Source organism: Ochotona princeps, chromosome 4 (assembly GCF_030435755.1).
Source record: "Ochotona princeps isolate mOchPri1 chromosome 4, mOchPri1.hap1, whole genome shotgun sequence".
Taxonomy (NCBI): domain Eukaryota; kingdom Metazoa; phylum Chordata; class Mammalia; order Lagomorpha; family Ochotonidae; genus Ochotona; species Ochotona princeps.
In genome coordinates, this window is record NC_080835.1 from 77,492,769 (window position 1) to 77,508,482 (window position 15,714).

At 47.1% G+C, this 15,714-nt stretch overlaps 1 protein-coding gene across 2 annotated transcripts in view; it reads left to right on the forward strand.

Moving 5' to 3' along the window:
• PPP2R1B (protein phosphatase 2 scaffold subunit Abeta) overlaps positions 1 to 15,714 on the forward strand; it is a 44,118-nt gene that overhangs the window by 23,346 nt on the left and 5,058 nt on the right. Inside the window, exons 12-15 of one of the 2 annotated variants that reach the window (XM_012926926.3) lie at positions 5,843 to 5,997; positions 6,656 to 6,798; positions 7,188 to 7,279; positions 12,068 to 12,186. In XM_012926926.3, coding sequence (XP_012782380.2) covers positions 5,843 to 5,997; positions 6,656 to 6,798; positions 7,188 to 7,279; positions 12,068 to 12,186 — 509 coding nt within the window. Of the gene's footprint in view, positions 1 to 5,842; positions 5,998 to 6,655; positions 6,799 to 7,187; positions 7,280 to 7,702; positions 8,426 to 12,067; positions 12,187 to 15,714 lie in introns of those variants that run through there. The other variant, XM_004585049.4, reaches the window with a different exon arrangement.

A 15,714-nucleotide genomic window follows, 5' to 3' on the forward strand; every position in this document is an offset into this window, starting at 1 on the left:
AAGGATGACTTTGAAAACATGAAAATCCATTATAAGGGATTTGTATGTTAGTATTTCCAGTTAGTATTTATCTGTCAAACTAGATATGAGGCCTTTTTTCCTCTAAAATTCTTTTTTTTTTTAATGATGTTTTTTTGTTTGGTTTTAAGGTTAATTTACTTGATTTGAAAGGTAGAGCGACAAAGAGGAAGAGACAGAGAGAGAGAGCTCCTCCATTCCCTGGTTCACTCCGTAAATGGCGGCAAAAGCCAAGGCTGAGCCAGGCCCCAGCTATGGAGGCAGGAACCCGAGCACTTGGTAACCTCCCCTCTTCTCCCAGGCAGGAAGCTGGATCAGAAGCAGAGCAGCGAGACTCCAACCAGTTCTCCCATATGAAATGCCAGCATTGTAAAGCAGTGGCTTACACTTCTGTGTCACAGCGCCTGCTCCGTTTTCTCTCTTTACATGAAACAAATTGGCAATTTATAGCAGAGAAATTATTTTAAGAAGCGTTTGCTACTTCTGATAATTATTGAATTTTAGTGAGAATGACATGGTCTAGCAACTTTTTTTCTTTCTAGATCTTCCATCCACGGGTTCATTCCCCAGTTAGGCGCAATGGCAAGGGCTGAGCCAGCCTGTAGTCTGGGACTTAAACCAGTGCTTATATGAAATGATGTTGTAGGTGGCAGCTTAAGCTGATGCACCACAACTCTCACCAGCAGCAGCTCATCTGTACTTTATTTGAGGGAACTTTCTGGAGGAATTTAAAATTCCAGTATTCCACATGGGATTAAATCACTGACATCCTTTCTAAATAGCATTGCTCTTGGCAATTGAATTACTACTTCTTTTTTAATATTGCTTGTTTCACCTCAGTTCTCTTTCTCTTCTTTTAAAAGACTTATTTATTTTTATTGAAAAAACAGGGCGCGGCGTTGTGGCCTAGCAGCTAAAGTCCTCGCCTTGAACGCACTGGGATCCCATATGGGTGCCGGTTCTAATCCCAGCAGCTCCACTTCCCATCCAGCTCCCTGCTTGTGGCCTGGGAAAGCAGTCGAGGACGGCCCAATGCTTTGGGACCCTGCATCCGCGTGGGAGACCTGGAAGTGGTTCCTGGTTCCCTGCTTTGGATCAGCGCAGCACCGGCCCGTTGTGGTCACTTGGGGAGTGAACCATCACACAGAAGATCTTCCTCTCTGCCTCTCCTCCTCTATGTATATCTGACTTTGTAATAAAAATAAATAAATCTTAAAAAAAAAAAAAGAAAAAAATCAGATATACAGAAAAAAGAGACAAAGATCTTGCATCTGTTGGTTCACTCCAAATGGCCACAGTGGCTGGAGCAAAGCCAATCTGAATCCAGGAGCCTGGAGCTTCTGTTGGGCCTCCCATGTGAGTGAAGGGTCCCAAGACTTTGGCTGTCCTCAGCTGCTTTCCTAGGCCACAAGCAGGGGGCTGAATGGGAAGCAGAGCAGTCAGGACCATATGGGATGCTGCTGCGTGCAGGCAAAGGAGGATTAGCTAGTAGAGCCATCGCAGTGGTCCCTGAATTACGACTACTTTCCTAATTTTTGTTTTCCTTCCAGTTTGGGGGCAGGGGAGATCCTTGTTTGTTTTACTGCATCTGCAGCCTATGGTGGGGACTGCAGGCGTTCTTTGAACCATGAAATGGCAGCTCTAAGATGGTCCTGCACTGAATCACAGCAGTTTTCTGTCACTTTGATTTTGCATTTTAGATAGGTGTTATATAGTGGTTTCTGATTTGTTTTATTTTAAAACATTTTTCCTGGTTATTAAACTAACAAGATGTAAAAATCCAGGGAAGTGTAAGAGAGAAAGTAGTAGTTAAGTAGACATCTTGGAGCAGAGGGAAGAATTTAGACATGGAAGTTATTTATTTATTTATTTTAAATATTTATTCATTTTTATTTGAAAGCCAGAGTTACAGAGAGTGTGCATCTTCCAATTCACTCCCCAAATGGCCACAACGGCTAGAGCTGTGCCAATCAGGAGCCAGGAGCCAGGAGCCTCCCCCAGGTCTCCCATGTGGATATAGCAGCCTAAGGACCCAGGCCATCCTATTCTCCCCTGCTTTCCCAGGCCATTAGCAGGGAGGTGTATTGAAAGTGGAGTAGCCAGAACTAGAACTAGTACCCATATAGGATGATGGTGCTTCAAAGGGAGGCTTAGCCTGCGTCCCCACTGTTCTGGCTCCAGAATTTATTCTTCATAGGAAAAAGAATCAAGTATTAAATGTAGCAATCAGCCAAACCTTAAGAGGAGAGAGAAAGGAAGAATGAGTAAGTGAGAAGTAAAAGAGAGGAAGAGAAAAATGCCAAAACCAGGAGAGAAAACAGGCAGACCATGGCATGTTTTGCATTCTTTTAATAGCAGAAGTGAGAGGAGCCAAGAAGATAGTAGGCATCTGTCCAAGTAGAATTGAGTGCAGTTAAGGTCTTGGTCAAGGCTGAGCCATGTTGCTCCACAGTGGGATCCCTTCTAAGGTAGTGGCATGATGACGAGAAAAACCTCAAGCATATTAAAAAATAGTAAGTAGAGAAGAGAAGACAGATGCTTTAGCCAGTGTACCTTAGGGGAAGAAGAGGGTTTGGGCGAGACCAAAACTGGGTGTGAAGGGAAACAATGTGTCATGAGTACAGCAGCTGGCTGGAGCTTGCTCCTTAGTGCTCCTTAGTGCTTCTGGGTGCTGACAGGCCGTGGCCCATGAGCTCAGGGGATCAAAGTTGAGGTAACAAACTGTGGTTTCTTGTGTGTGCTCTCCTGCATGTTGCCTGAAGGATGTGCTGCAGACCAGTTGGATGTTTCCTATCTGGAGGCCCATGTCCACTGCTTGTGCCCTGAGCCGTGGCAAAGATACTCATTCATTGTCCTTCCTATCAGGCCTCAGAGTTGAGCTCGCCTGGGGATAGAAACAGACTAAGAAATCACTACTGGCCACCCTCTGTTACCCAAGCTCATGTTTTCCCTCATGGTAGACATGTAAAATGAAGTGACAGCAGAATTTTGTAGCTTTGTATAGAAACTGATTGAGCAAGGATTGTAGCTGAAGCCTTTATCTAGTATATAATGTTCTTGGAAAAATGGTCTTGTAGGGAATTGTAGGATGTTAAGATAGGCACAATTACACAAAGCATTTGGCAGTTTTTCTCAACCTAAGTGATTGTCATGGAAAAGAAATGACTGTTTTTTTATTTGCTGTGTGTAGGTGACCCCAGAAGCACCTACATAGTTAAAAATATTACATTGATCATTAAAAGGTTTGCATTAAAAGCTCATCCTCCTTTTTTTTTATTTGTTTTTGTTTTTTTAATCTTATCGAGTCTTCAATTTGTGGAGAGCGGGATTATGCCCCAAGATGGCGCTTGTTATTGTCTTCTCACGGCACCATCTATTTGCATTCTCATAGGCAAGTTGCTTTACCAGAGGCATGGCTTGTTCTACATCCGGGAATAATTTCCCTGCCACTTCCATGAGACGGCTCACAAAGTCTGCATAAGGCTCATTAGGTCCCTGAGTCACTTTTGCAATGGAATAACGCACATCACCCTTACTCTGTATTGCCTTCCAAGCTCCAGTGGCTATGTTAGCAACCTGTAAATATAATGGCTCAGGGTACTGAATCTGCTGTTGTTGGCCAGCATGAGCACCTTCCCCTAATAATGCCTCCTCATTCCATGTGGGGTTCCCAGCCTGAGCATTACGGCGGGCAGTATCTATTGCCAGCTCTCGGCAAGCAGCTCTCCAAAGCAAGTATTGGCCCGGGGAGAGAGTGGCCTTGGCTACATTCCTCCAGTCCTCAGGAGTCAAAACATCAGCAGCCAACTGATCCAAAACAGCCATAGTGTAAGGCGCATGAACCCCATAAGAATCCACAGCAATCTTCAAATCTTTTATTAGCTTAAAATTTAAGGGGTCATGCAAACGAACTGCAGGGTTCTGGGTCCGGTCCTCTCTAACAGGAAAAACCTGCTTGACTCCAACAATATCATGCCATGACTGAACCTCCCTGGGCTGTGGCCTCACTGCCTCACTGGGCGCAGCCCACCCAGGGGGATCAGAGTGTGGCCAAGGCGGCGCACTGGGTGCCACCGGAGGCTCCCCAGGGGGTGGCACAGGAGTCCGTCAGGCCTTTCTAGGCGGCTTTAAGGCTAGCTTCTCAGTGCCGTTGGCCACAGCATCCAGCTCCTCACCTGAATGTTCTTCCTCACTATCCTGACTACTTTCAGGTTCTGCTCTCTCACCAACACTACTTGGCTGAGAAGCTTCCTCCTGAAGCTCGCGGAGAGCTGCTTCACCTTCTTGTAACAATTCCTTGAATTTATTTGTCTTATCTACTAGACAAGACTTAATCAGAGACCAGAATCCCACAGTACCCGGAGGGAGAGGTTTAAGTTGATCAGCTTTAGATAAATCCCTTCCAAGATGTTCCCACTGTGGCACATTTAGCATACCCTCTTCTAAAAACCAAGGGGCATGCTGCTGCACTGTTTGTAAAAATGAAAGCACTGTTTTTGCCTTTACCAGCGTGCCATTTTTCTTCAGCAACCTCTGCAAAAGATTCTGCATTTTTACAGAAGACTACAAGTTCCCCATTCCGTCGCTTATTGCGACCTTGAAAGGACCTTGAAAGGATCGTCGCTTCACTGCGAGCTTCAAAAGAATTTTTGTTTTTGCCGCAAATTTCAAAAAAATCATCGCTTTCACCGCTATCATTGGTGTCCACACCCCTACCGATAGGCAGCTCCCTGAGCTTTTCGCTCAGTTACTTATTTTATTATTATTATTTTTTCCCTTTAGCGGCTTCCTGAGCTATCTGCTCAGTTGCAAACTCCCTGAGCAAAGGCTCAGTTGAAAACTAATTGCAGCTGTAAGCAACTCCCTGAGCGATTTGCTCAGCTAATTAACTTCTTGGTACTCACCAGCTGACTTTTATCATCCGAGTCACGGCACCAGATAACGGGGTCCCTCGTCCAGTGAGTGAAGCTCCGACACAGGTGCTTGCTCTTATGAGGATTTATTGAAGGACAAACTAATTACATAACATAACAAAACAAGAAATCCAAGTATAATACAGAAGGACAGTAACTACAGCATATTTACAGGCTTCCTCTTCTACTACTACTACTACCACTACTCCTCTTTGTTCTTCTTCTCTTTGTTCTCTCTCAAACTTAGGTTAAAACCCTATCAACAGCCAATTGCAACAGGGCTGCTTGGCCACGCATCAAACACACCAATCACAGCCTTGATCACGCACACACACACCAATCACAACTCTGATCACGCGCACACCATGCAGACTGCATGAGACCTTGAACCAATCCTCTACAACTTCCTAAAACTTGTTTACTGCCTTTGTGCCGTGAGAAGACAATAACAAGCGCCATCTTGGGGCATAGTCCCGCTCTCCACACAATTTAGCTTTCAAAATGCCCCATCATCTGGGCACACCCTGTCTAACTTTGGAGTCTCACAGGCTTTGTGCTGTTGTGGCCACTACTCTTTTGCTTTTTCCAGGAATCCTCCTTACTTCCCTGTGCTTAAATACCAGCGCAAGGTGTCCCTGTAGCCTTCCCAAAGCTCCTTGTCCTCCATTCCTCACATTTACTACACAAGGCCAGATTTCTTATTAGTCCATGTTGCACTGTGGCACTTCTTGGGATGTGTTGGCTTTCATTTCTCAAATAAGAATATGTGATTTCTGGGCCCAGTGCGGTAGCCTAGTGTCTAAATCCTAGCCTTGCATACGAGTTGCTGCTGAACATGCTTGTTGCATTATGGTTACTCAGTTCTGCTTGTTGAGTCAGCAGTGAGAAGGTGTTCTTGATCTCTCCTACAGTATATGCCATCCGGGAAGCTGCCACCAACAACCTCATGAAGCTTGTTCAGAAGTTTGGCACAGAGTGGGCCCAAAATACCATTGTTCCCAAAGTGTTAGTAATGGCAAATGATCCGAACTACTTGCATAGGATGACGACACTGTTCTGCATTAATGTAAGTGCTACTGCTGGGCTTGGGTGCTAAAACAAGACTTCTAAGTGGATTTCCAAATGTGAATATACCCCTCTCTATTTGGAACACACTTGCACTGCTAAAAGTGGGCAATGAGAAGGTGGGATAATGTTGATAATAAATTTTATGAATTACTTTTGAAAGTTGAAATATTGTGAATTCTGGTCTGTCTGAGTCTGATTTTTTTTAGTTCTCCCTTACATTCCTCATTCATATGCTTTGGCTGTAAAGATTTTCCTGTTGAACAGTTAGCTTCTTAGCAAATATTAAGTCTGTTATGCCAGATTTTGTGAATTAAAAATGTTTTGAGATGGGCGTTTGGTATGCTCATGTTTCGTGTCAGAGTACTTGGGTTCAGCTTCTGAATGTGCTGCCAGTTCCAGCTTCCTGCTAATGCAGACAGCTTGGGAGGCAGCATATGATGGTTCACGCATTTGGATCCCTGCCGCCCATATGGGAGACCTATATTGAGTTCCAGGCTCTTGCCTTTATCCTGGACAAGTCCTACTATAGTGGACATCTGGGGAGTTGAATCTGCAGATAGAAGATCCTTCTTTGTCTTTACCTCTTTGCCTTTTAAGTAAAATGAAAAGATAAGTAAATAAATAAAAGTTACAAGTATTTCATCTTATTTTTCTAGGCACTGTCTGAAGCCTGTGGTCAGGAAATAACTACTAAGCAAATGTTGCCCATTGTATTAAAAATGGCAGGAGACCAAGTAGCAAATGTCCGTTTCAATGTGGCCAAATCTCTACAAAAAATTGGACCAATTCTAGATACCGAGTAAGATTTTCATGTTATTTTTGTTTAAAAAGTGTTTTAACTTTTTTCCTCACAGAGAGGAGTGATTGCTAAAATTAAGCTGTGTGATTCTTGATTCACAAGATCTTGATTTGTTTAAAGCAAATGATAATTAGGCAGTCATTTTTGAAGATGTGCACTTTGACTTTTATATTTAAGTTATGTACATCTGTATATGTGCACCACTGAAGTTGTTTGCTGATGATTTCTTAAAAATTTAGTAAAAAAAAAATTAGTACATTTCTCAAGTTTGTGTTTAAAATATATATATTTTTTTATTTTAAACTTTAAGAATTATCATGTAAAGTATATGCTATAGAGGATTTCTCTGACCCACTGGTCTGCCTCTCAAAGATACTTTTGAATTTCAGTGCTTTGCAGGGGGAGGTTAAGCCAGTACTGCAGAAGTTAGGTCAAGATGAAGACATGGATGTCAAGTACTTTGCACAGGAAGCTATCAGTGGTATGTATGCCGCTTTTCTGCTTCGCATTTCATGCTTTGGCTAATGGGGATTCGTCTTTATTGTGTGAGTGATACATGGGTAAAGCTGGTCAGCTTTATGGGAGACAGAAAGTGGAGCCCGCCTGGAATGCTGGTGTCCCTCTTTGGTTAGACCCTTGGCCCACCATTGTCATGCAGGCAGGCCGTTTCCCTATTCCATGTCTAGGACTGGATTAGGTGTGCTTCTTACTGGTACAAACAGTTTCTAGTTGGCATGTCAATCAGTTTTTAAAATTTAGCATCCCATTAGCCTGGTGGAGTGAAAACGAAGCACCATGAGAAGTTCTGAGTCTCCTGCTAATGGATCATTATTATGCGTAATGTTCATAGATTGTTCATGAACTTTCTGTACCACTAACCTGATTTTGTTTGGCATTTTTCCAGTTCTTGCGTTGGCATAATGAGGAACAGCAGGGAAAAGCCTTTATTCAATTTTTACCACAGATTATTAGTCAATATGTTCTTAAACTGGGTGGAGAAAAAAGGAAAACCTTGAAGATCTCATCCAAGCAAATGGCAGCAACTTGGACGAAATTCAGTGACTTGATTCTTTCTAAAGATGAAGTGGGATTGTTTTTTCCTCCTCTTGCTTGTGGGGATCCATGTTTAAGCTGTGCTTCTAGACCAATTCCTGACACTCAGCGCCATCGTCTCTGTTGTCTCCTGAGCATCTGGGATCCTGCGTCCTCAGTGTGTGATCAGGCCCTGCACGCCGGGTAATCCAGGGCCCGGATACCTTAGGGCTGGTCATGGAGTGCAGTGATTTTCTTGATGTTTACATTTATCTGTGTGTGAATCTGTCATACCAAAGTTAAACACACATGGTTTAGAATAACTTAGTGAACTGTGTTTGGGAGACATATTGAGAGCTGACTGGAGAGAAAGCCTAGTTTTCCTGGATTATGTTGGTCTGGTTCTGTTACCTACGTGAAAGGGGAATGCGGACGCTCAGGGTGGGGATACTGCTGGTTTTGTCTTTTATTTGCTCAGTTTTGACTGTAATCATGTCATTAAGATGCCTCAAATATGGATATATCTTTTTGCTAAAGCGTGATGTTGAAACCTAAGTGAGTTTTAAGGGTTCGCCACTGACTGCATTCAAACATCTCTTTCTCAGGAAACATTAACTTCACTGTCTCCTTATAAGTGCAGTTCTGTTTATTGTTGGGTTGCACTTCTGTGTTTCTGATGTGCTTGGGAGCCACTGGTGTAATAATTGTGTGGATTTTCTTACCTGGCTCCGCTCTCTGCTGTGTGAGGATCTGGTCCTTGCTGTACTACACAGCAGCTTTACAAAATGATGCGTGTTTGCTAATTTTTTTGTTATGGGTAATACTGGAATCTTACCATTTTAAAATGTTTTTCTACTTTCACAGTAAAACCTCATTAATGTCTTTTAGTATTTAAAATGATGTGTTAAGCTGAAGGGTTTGCAGAGGCAAAATAATAGCCTGTAAGGAAACCTGTTAGAACTGAGGAAGCATTGAAGGTCTCGTTAACCAGCCTTTACGAGTCCCCGGCCGCCGAGGGCCCATCCTCCAGGCGCATCACAGTGACTTCCGGGAGGATCCCTGGCAGGCCAGACTTTTTGTAGAGCACTGTTTACACTTGAGCCTTGAAATACACACATGTGAATTTTATGGGAAATCTCAGTATTTTTTCTTTTAAATGGATTTACATTTTTCATGTAATCAAACTCCCATTTTCTCTGACGAATTTTAGTTAATGAGGTTCTATTGCGGCTTGTTTTTCTCTCAGTGCATCTTAATATGTAGTTTGCTTGTTTGCATTTTGGTTTCTGAGTTGTTGATTTCATTCACAACCTCTTTTAAATCCAGACCCAGAGATGCCTAGAGAACTTTGTACCTGAAGCAGTTAACGTGAAACCAGGTTGGACTCAATTTTTCCAGTTTTGCATTAGCTTAGAAAAATAGAACAGGAATGTGATTCCTCCCTCACCCCGTTTCGGAGAGACAAACACACACAAAGAGAGGCTGCTCATCTGCTGGTCCCTGCTGAGAGCTGAAGCGGCCGGGGCTGGACCAGGTGGAAGCTGGGACCTCAATCCGGGTCTCGCACGTCGCTGACAGGAACCCAGTGGTGGGAGCTGTTCCTGCTGCCTCTCAGGGTCCACAGCAGCGAGATGCTGGAGTGAGCAGCTGGAGCAGGTGCTAAGCCCTGTGCTGGGCTGCCCACACCCTAACCTCCTCAGCCACAGGGCTAAACACCTGCCCCAGAACAGGAACTGGAAGTCAGATATTATCTGCCCTCATTTTAACTGCTGAATTACCTTAGAAGTTTGCATTTTATGACTTTGGGCCAAAGATTAAATATTTTCATAAAATAAAAATTTTTCTCATCTTAAGTCTTCAAACTGTTAACCTGCTATAAGCATTTTATTTTAGAGTCATAGTTTTAACGTGATTACATATGGGTTATATTCCACTTTATTGGATTTCATGTTTGAGAAACTGTTGCCTTGAATCTTGACATGAATTTGCACTGGAACTGTTGCTTTACCCTGGCAACAATGCCATTGGTTTCGAGATAGACTCCCGAGGCCCTCAGGGTGTGCCCCTTGGCAGCCCTTTGTGTTGACATCTGCACTCCGAGATGGTTTGGGGGAGACCCAGGAGCCCAAGTCTTCTGCAGCCCGGGCCGTGGCTCTCCCGCAGCAGGACCCCTGGCCTCAGCGTGATCCTTTAGGCAGCTCATTGTTTCCTTCCGACTTAAGCAATAGGGTGTTCATGTTTTTACTCATGAGAGGAGTTGGTCCTTGGCTCACAGCCGTATTCTCCATGGGCTAGTATTCCTGTCTTGCTTTCACGAGACTAGGAGCTCTGTGAGGGTTGGACTTTGGTTCTGTTTTGTTGTCTGCTGGGTCACCAGCATTGGGATCCATGCCTGGTATACATAATAGGTGCTTAATAAAAATGTTCAATGAACACATTTCTCAAGTCTGACCTCTTAATGTGTTGCATGTATGAACCCACATCATCCAGGATGCCGGGCTGTATCTCAGTTCCCACACTGGCAAGATTAGTCTTCTGCTCCCGTGCGGCTGCGCTCCAAGCCACCGGCCTAGGCAACAGTTCTGTTTGGATTTGTCTCACTATCCCAAACGTGCGTCACTGTTGTTTCTCATCCCAGGCAGTTCACACCAGTTGGTTCAATCGGTCGGAGGAGTGAAGCAAAGGCGCAAAGACAAGTTTTGCCAATAAAAACGCCGCCTCAGTAGTGGAATTCACCTTCGTGTGTCTTTGTGCACTCTGTGTGGGGCATAGCCCTCAGGGTCAGGAGACCACACTTTTTTCCCTGTGTGCTACCAGGGAGATGTGAACCTGAAGGTGCTTCGTGTTGCATAAGAGTGAGGGTATTCTGGGCTTTCTGGTGAGGCCTTGTTGACATAACAGGCAGCTCTGCTCATACAGCTGCCCCTGTGGTGTGCAGCCCAGGGCCCTTCACTGACAGCGGAGGCGGCGGCTTGACGTTTGAGCTGCCTTGTTGAAGCTCTGAGATACTTGCACGCTCTCCAGGGGACATGGTCCAGTGATTAAGCTCTGGCAGTGCTTTCTTGTGGCAGTTTTTTCTTTTCTTTGTTGTCACTGAGCTGATAGTCTGGCACTCCCCTGTAAAATCATATTGTTTGCACCTGCTGTTGGTGGCAGGTCCCTGGCCGAGCAGGTTAGGTACCTGTCTGATCATGCCATTCTCTTACATTTCTCCAATGTATTTCCTTTTCTTCGTCTTTCTTCTTCCTTGTTCTTCTTTTAAAATGTATTTATTTTCATTGTAAAGACAGATTTAAAGAGAAGAGGAAGAGAGAAGGAGAGACAAAGATCTTTGATCTGCTGGTTAACTCCCTAAATGGCCAGGAGCCTTCTCTGGGTCTGCCATTCAGGTGCAGTGTCCCAAGGCTTTGGCCCATCCAACTTCCTCTGCTTTCCTGGGGCATAAGCAAGCAACTGGATAGGAAATGGAACAACTGGGACACAAACTGGCACCCATATGTGGTGCCGGTGCTTAGAGGATTAGCCAGTGAAGCCACTGTGCTGCCCCCTACCCCCCCGTGTTCCCTTTTTTTTTTTTTTGTACTGTCAAAGCCACCTGTCTGTCCACTCCTGAGATGTGGTACTAGGGAGAAGTCCTCTAGTGTGCCTGCTTCAACGGGGGAAGTGATTGCTTCTGATGTGACAGAATTGCTGCCCTTTAGTTGGTTTTCCAGTAACCCCCTTTCCTTCCCTTACTGCTCTTTCCTCTTGTATGGCTCCAGTCTTTTGAACATTTCTGGAATAGTCTAACTATTCCCTGTGTGCCTCTACCAGCCGACCGTTTCCAGGAAATTACATAATGTTGAGTTGCACTGGAAATCTGGAGAATGAAGAGCATTTAATTACTCATGGACCACAAAAGCCAAGTCCTGTCTTTTCTCCTGAGTTCTCTGAAGCTGATGGTATCAGTTTTGCAAGGAGCTGGGTGGTTGCCTGGCTGGACAGGGGTCTGAAGGCCTTCAGTGATTTGGGAACAAGAGCAAATGGGGCAGCCCTTTCCAGGGCTCCTGAGGAGAAGCCACCTTCAGTGAGGTTCTGGGATGTCAGGCTTTCCTGCCCTGGAGCCTGTTGCTCTGAGGTGGCCCCTGTCATGATGCGGGATGACTAAGGGCATGCATGGTGACCTGGAGGCTCAGTGGGCTTGGGAGGGGCGGGGCCTGGTGAGGGATGCTCATAGTGCTGCCATCTGTATCCCTAGTGGTGCAAAGGTTGATGAAGCTAAAATATGCCGTGAAGGACAAGGAAGAGCTCAGCACCCCTGGGGCTGACAAGAACTGCTTCCTGCGACCCAGAGGGCCTGGCGAGGACACCAGGAAGGTAAGTGCCTCAGGAACCCAGGGGCCAAGGGCTTTGGAGGCTGCCTTCAGATGTCAATACAGTGTGATTTGAAGCCTGTGGTCCGCTTTCACTTCCTTTGTCCTGGGGAGGCTGGCTCGAGGTCCAGGCTGTTGTCACAGGGGCCCTGCCTGTGCAGTCACAGTTAGCGCTGTCCTGAGGAATGGGCCACCCCCACACTTCTCCCGGGACAGAGGTGCTGGCTTCAGACTAGACCTCAGCGTTTTCATTCAAGAGAAAATCCCTGCTGTTGAGTTTGCTGGGTAGCAGTCCCATTGGATGCCACTGTGCATGGAGAAGGGGTTTGCAGGAGATTCAGTCCAGCAATGAAAGCCAGTGTGAGCCGCTGCCCCCAGGTCATGGTGGTATGAGAACCCTTGAATGACTCAAGCCAGGAGCGCCCCTGGCCTGGCCACTTCAGGCTGAGGTCAGGCCACCTGGAATTGACTGCAAGAATTTAGCATTCTCACATCTCCTGTGGTAGGTTTGCTCGTTGCAAAAAGTGTAACATTAAGTTAGCCTTTTAACTCCGGCTTTTCATGTTATCTGAACCAAGGCCATGAAAACAGGTTTTCCCGTTTCCCAGGCCCTGAATCCGACCTCCAATGTTCTCCGTCTAACAGGACTGCAGTTCTGGCCTAAGTGGCCAGGAGGCACTGGCTTGGGCAGCCCTGGCTACCCCTTCAGTAGCTGTCAGGCAGACCCTCTCCATCCAACAGATGTCTGAAGGGTTCAGCCCTTTGTGATCTTCAGTCTCCTTCCTAGAACTTGGCTTTGGGGAGGAGTCTTGGCTGAAGGAGTAGGAATAACCGTTACACATTTTTTTTTAGGCCTAAATCACAGACCTCCTTAGGAACAAAAGTTATGTTGTCTCTACATTGGGGGGGGGGGGCAGCTGCTTTTGCAGTAAATGTGTGCTGTGCACTTGATACGAGAGCATGCCAGTCAGTCAGTCCTGAGGCCGGCTGGCTTGGCATGGCTTTAAGCCAGCACTGCTGCTACTGCTCGAGGCCTGATACCCACAGCACCTTGTGAAGCACTGGGCCAGGTCTCATGGAATTCTCACAGCAAGGCTTGGGGGGAGGTGCTGGTGGCACCATTCCAGGAACTTCCCCTACTTCTGCCCTGTCTCCACTTAAGGCACCCCATGCTAGGTGTCCAAGGCTGCCATCCTTTTTCACCCAGAAAAATCCCCTGTGCCAGACTTGGGGAGTGTTCCCTGGGTTTGTTTCACTTAAGGAAAATGACCCGAGGGGTGAGATGGAAAAGGAATTGGCTGTTGCCAGGCAGAACCCTGCGTGTCAGGGGCCAGCAGCCAAGTGAGTGATCCAGGAAGTCATCCAATTGCAAGCCAGAAATTATTCTTAACCCTTCACTGTCTGTGCACTGCAAGCTCCCAGAGGAGTCTGACTGGGCCTGCCCTCTGTGGAGAGCCTACAGACTGTCCTCAGTTTTTGGGCTATCTGGGGGAGGTGGGGCCTTCAACACCCCAGGCTGGGTCCAAGAGAGGATGGCCCGAGGGCTGAGAGGCAGTTCTTCCTGGAGAGGGGCACCCCGTTGGTGCCTGAGATTCTCCTGGAGTCCGCAGAGCCGCCTGCGTGCTTGATCTGTAGGCCTCTCAGTACACCTTCCTGCCTGGCCCCTCTGCATGTTGTGGTCTGACAGCAGAGCTGCAAGCGGCCTGTGTCAGGCGAGGGTTAACAGGGGATTTGTTTATTGAATCATGAAGTAGCTGTCACATGATTTTAATCAAAACACCATTTCCCTGACAACAGTGATGTCAGTCTTGTTATTGCAGGAAGGAGCAGCTATGCGGGCCACACAGTCTCCACGCAGTCCAGGTTGGGAGACGCAGGTCAAGCGCAGCGCCAGTAAATCATGCCCTGTACCCTGCCGCCTGCTCTGCCTCTGCCTCTCTAGCTGGCCAGTCGGCCCGCTACGGGGACTTTGGCCAGAACCCAGCGCCTGCACCCTGGGTCTCAGCAAAGGCCTCCCCTCGGCCACCCTGGCTCCTACTGACTTTATTTATTTTTTTTTCCTATTTCCATTATTTCCCCTAAATACAAAGTCACTTGGGCCATGGGGTTCTGCCTGGCCTTTCTGGGGTCTCTGGGATGGAAATCAGCGCTTGCTGGTGGACCAAGGCTGCCTGCTGGCCTGAAGTGGGTGATGTCCTGCAACCCAGGGGTCTGGCTGCCTGGAGAGTCTCTGGCTGTGGGGGCCTCCAGAAAATGATTTCCAAGGAGCCCAGCTTTTTGGCCAGAGGATTTGCTCTTTCGAGTCCAGCAAGACTATCGGAGGCCCGAGTCTAGTTTGAGAACTGAAGACAGGCCAAAGCTCTGGGCCATCAGCCCTGTCTACTTCTGCCTAAGAGAGCTGGATCCTGGAGCCCCCCAGTGCAGGCAGCTCAAAGGGTCAGTTGCAGCCAGGTCCTTGGTGGCCACGTGGCAACTGTCCCTGCTGAGTTTCCCAAGCCCATCCCTTCTGCCCTCAGGAGCATGACTGAGAGTGGGGAGGTCTTTGTGTAGGACCTAGATGCTCAGAGGTATTCCTGGGAAATACTGGCAGAAAATTCTGGAACTTCACCCTACAGGAGGCCTCATAGGGGAACCAGCTTGGAATCTGTGACAAATTTAGAGGCTGTGTCCTGTGTGGGGGCCAGTCACGAGTTAAGGGGATAAGGCTGAATGAGGTTCTGGGACTGGCCACCAGTGAGCTGGGGGAGGCTTTGGGTGCTTCCATGTTGGAGGATGGGGCCATGCTAGGCTGTGCTTGAGCCTCAGTAAACCTGGGTGTGAAGTCAGCCAGTCTGTTCCTGGTTACTGTTGGAGATGATGAGTTGAGGACACAGGCAGTGGTTGCTGGATGCCTCCTGGGTGTGCCGTGGCACTGAAGGGGGAGCCTGCACTCTGCTGGGGCTGCTCAGCATGCCCGGGTGGCACAGGTGAGCTGGACCCTTTGGCCCCCAGCCTTGCTCCTTGTCTGTCATTCCTAAGCCCATTCTTTGGCCCTCACTTGGCTGGTGCAGGGAACCTGCCAAGCTTCTCTAGTGACCAGAAGGCAGGACAGGGCCTGCCTGCAGAGGCGGCTTAGGCTGTGTCTTGTGGCTTGCTTTGAGGCTGGACATGTGGGGGGCGCCACAGTGGTGAGGAGGCACTCCTCAGGGGCTGGGCTCTGCCACGTCCCCTTTCGATACGCTCAGTATCTTCTTCCATGCCACTCCTATCATATCATTCCTCCACAGAATGAAGGAGTTTGAGCCAAACTGTTTAAGCCTACCCAACAAGGACAGTGACTCCCTTTTGACAGGCTGAATCCTTCAAGCTTCGTTTCCTCTGGGACCCACTTTTCTGGATGTTCTGACTGTCCAGGTGTTGCCTTAGCTCCATGGGAAGTCCGCTTCTCATGGGCAGGCTCCTCCCTTGGGGGCTTGGCCCTGCTCATGTCTTACCTGGGCAAAGCTTCTCTTTGTAGTGTCAGACCAGCTCTGGCTTGGTCACCTATAGGAGG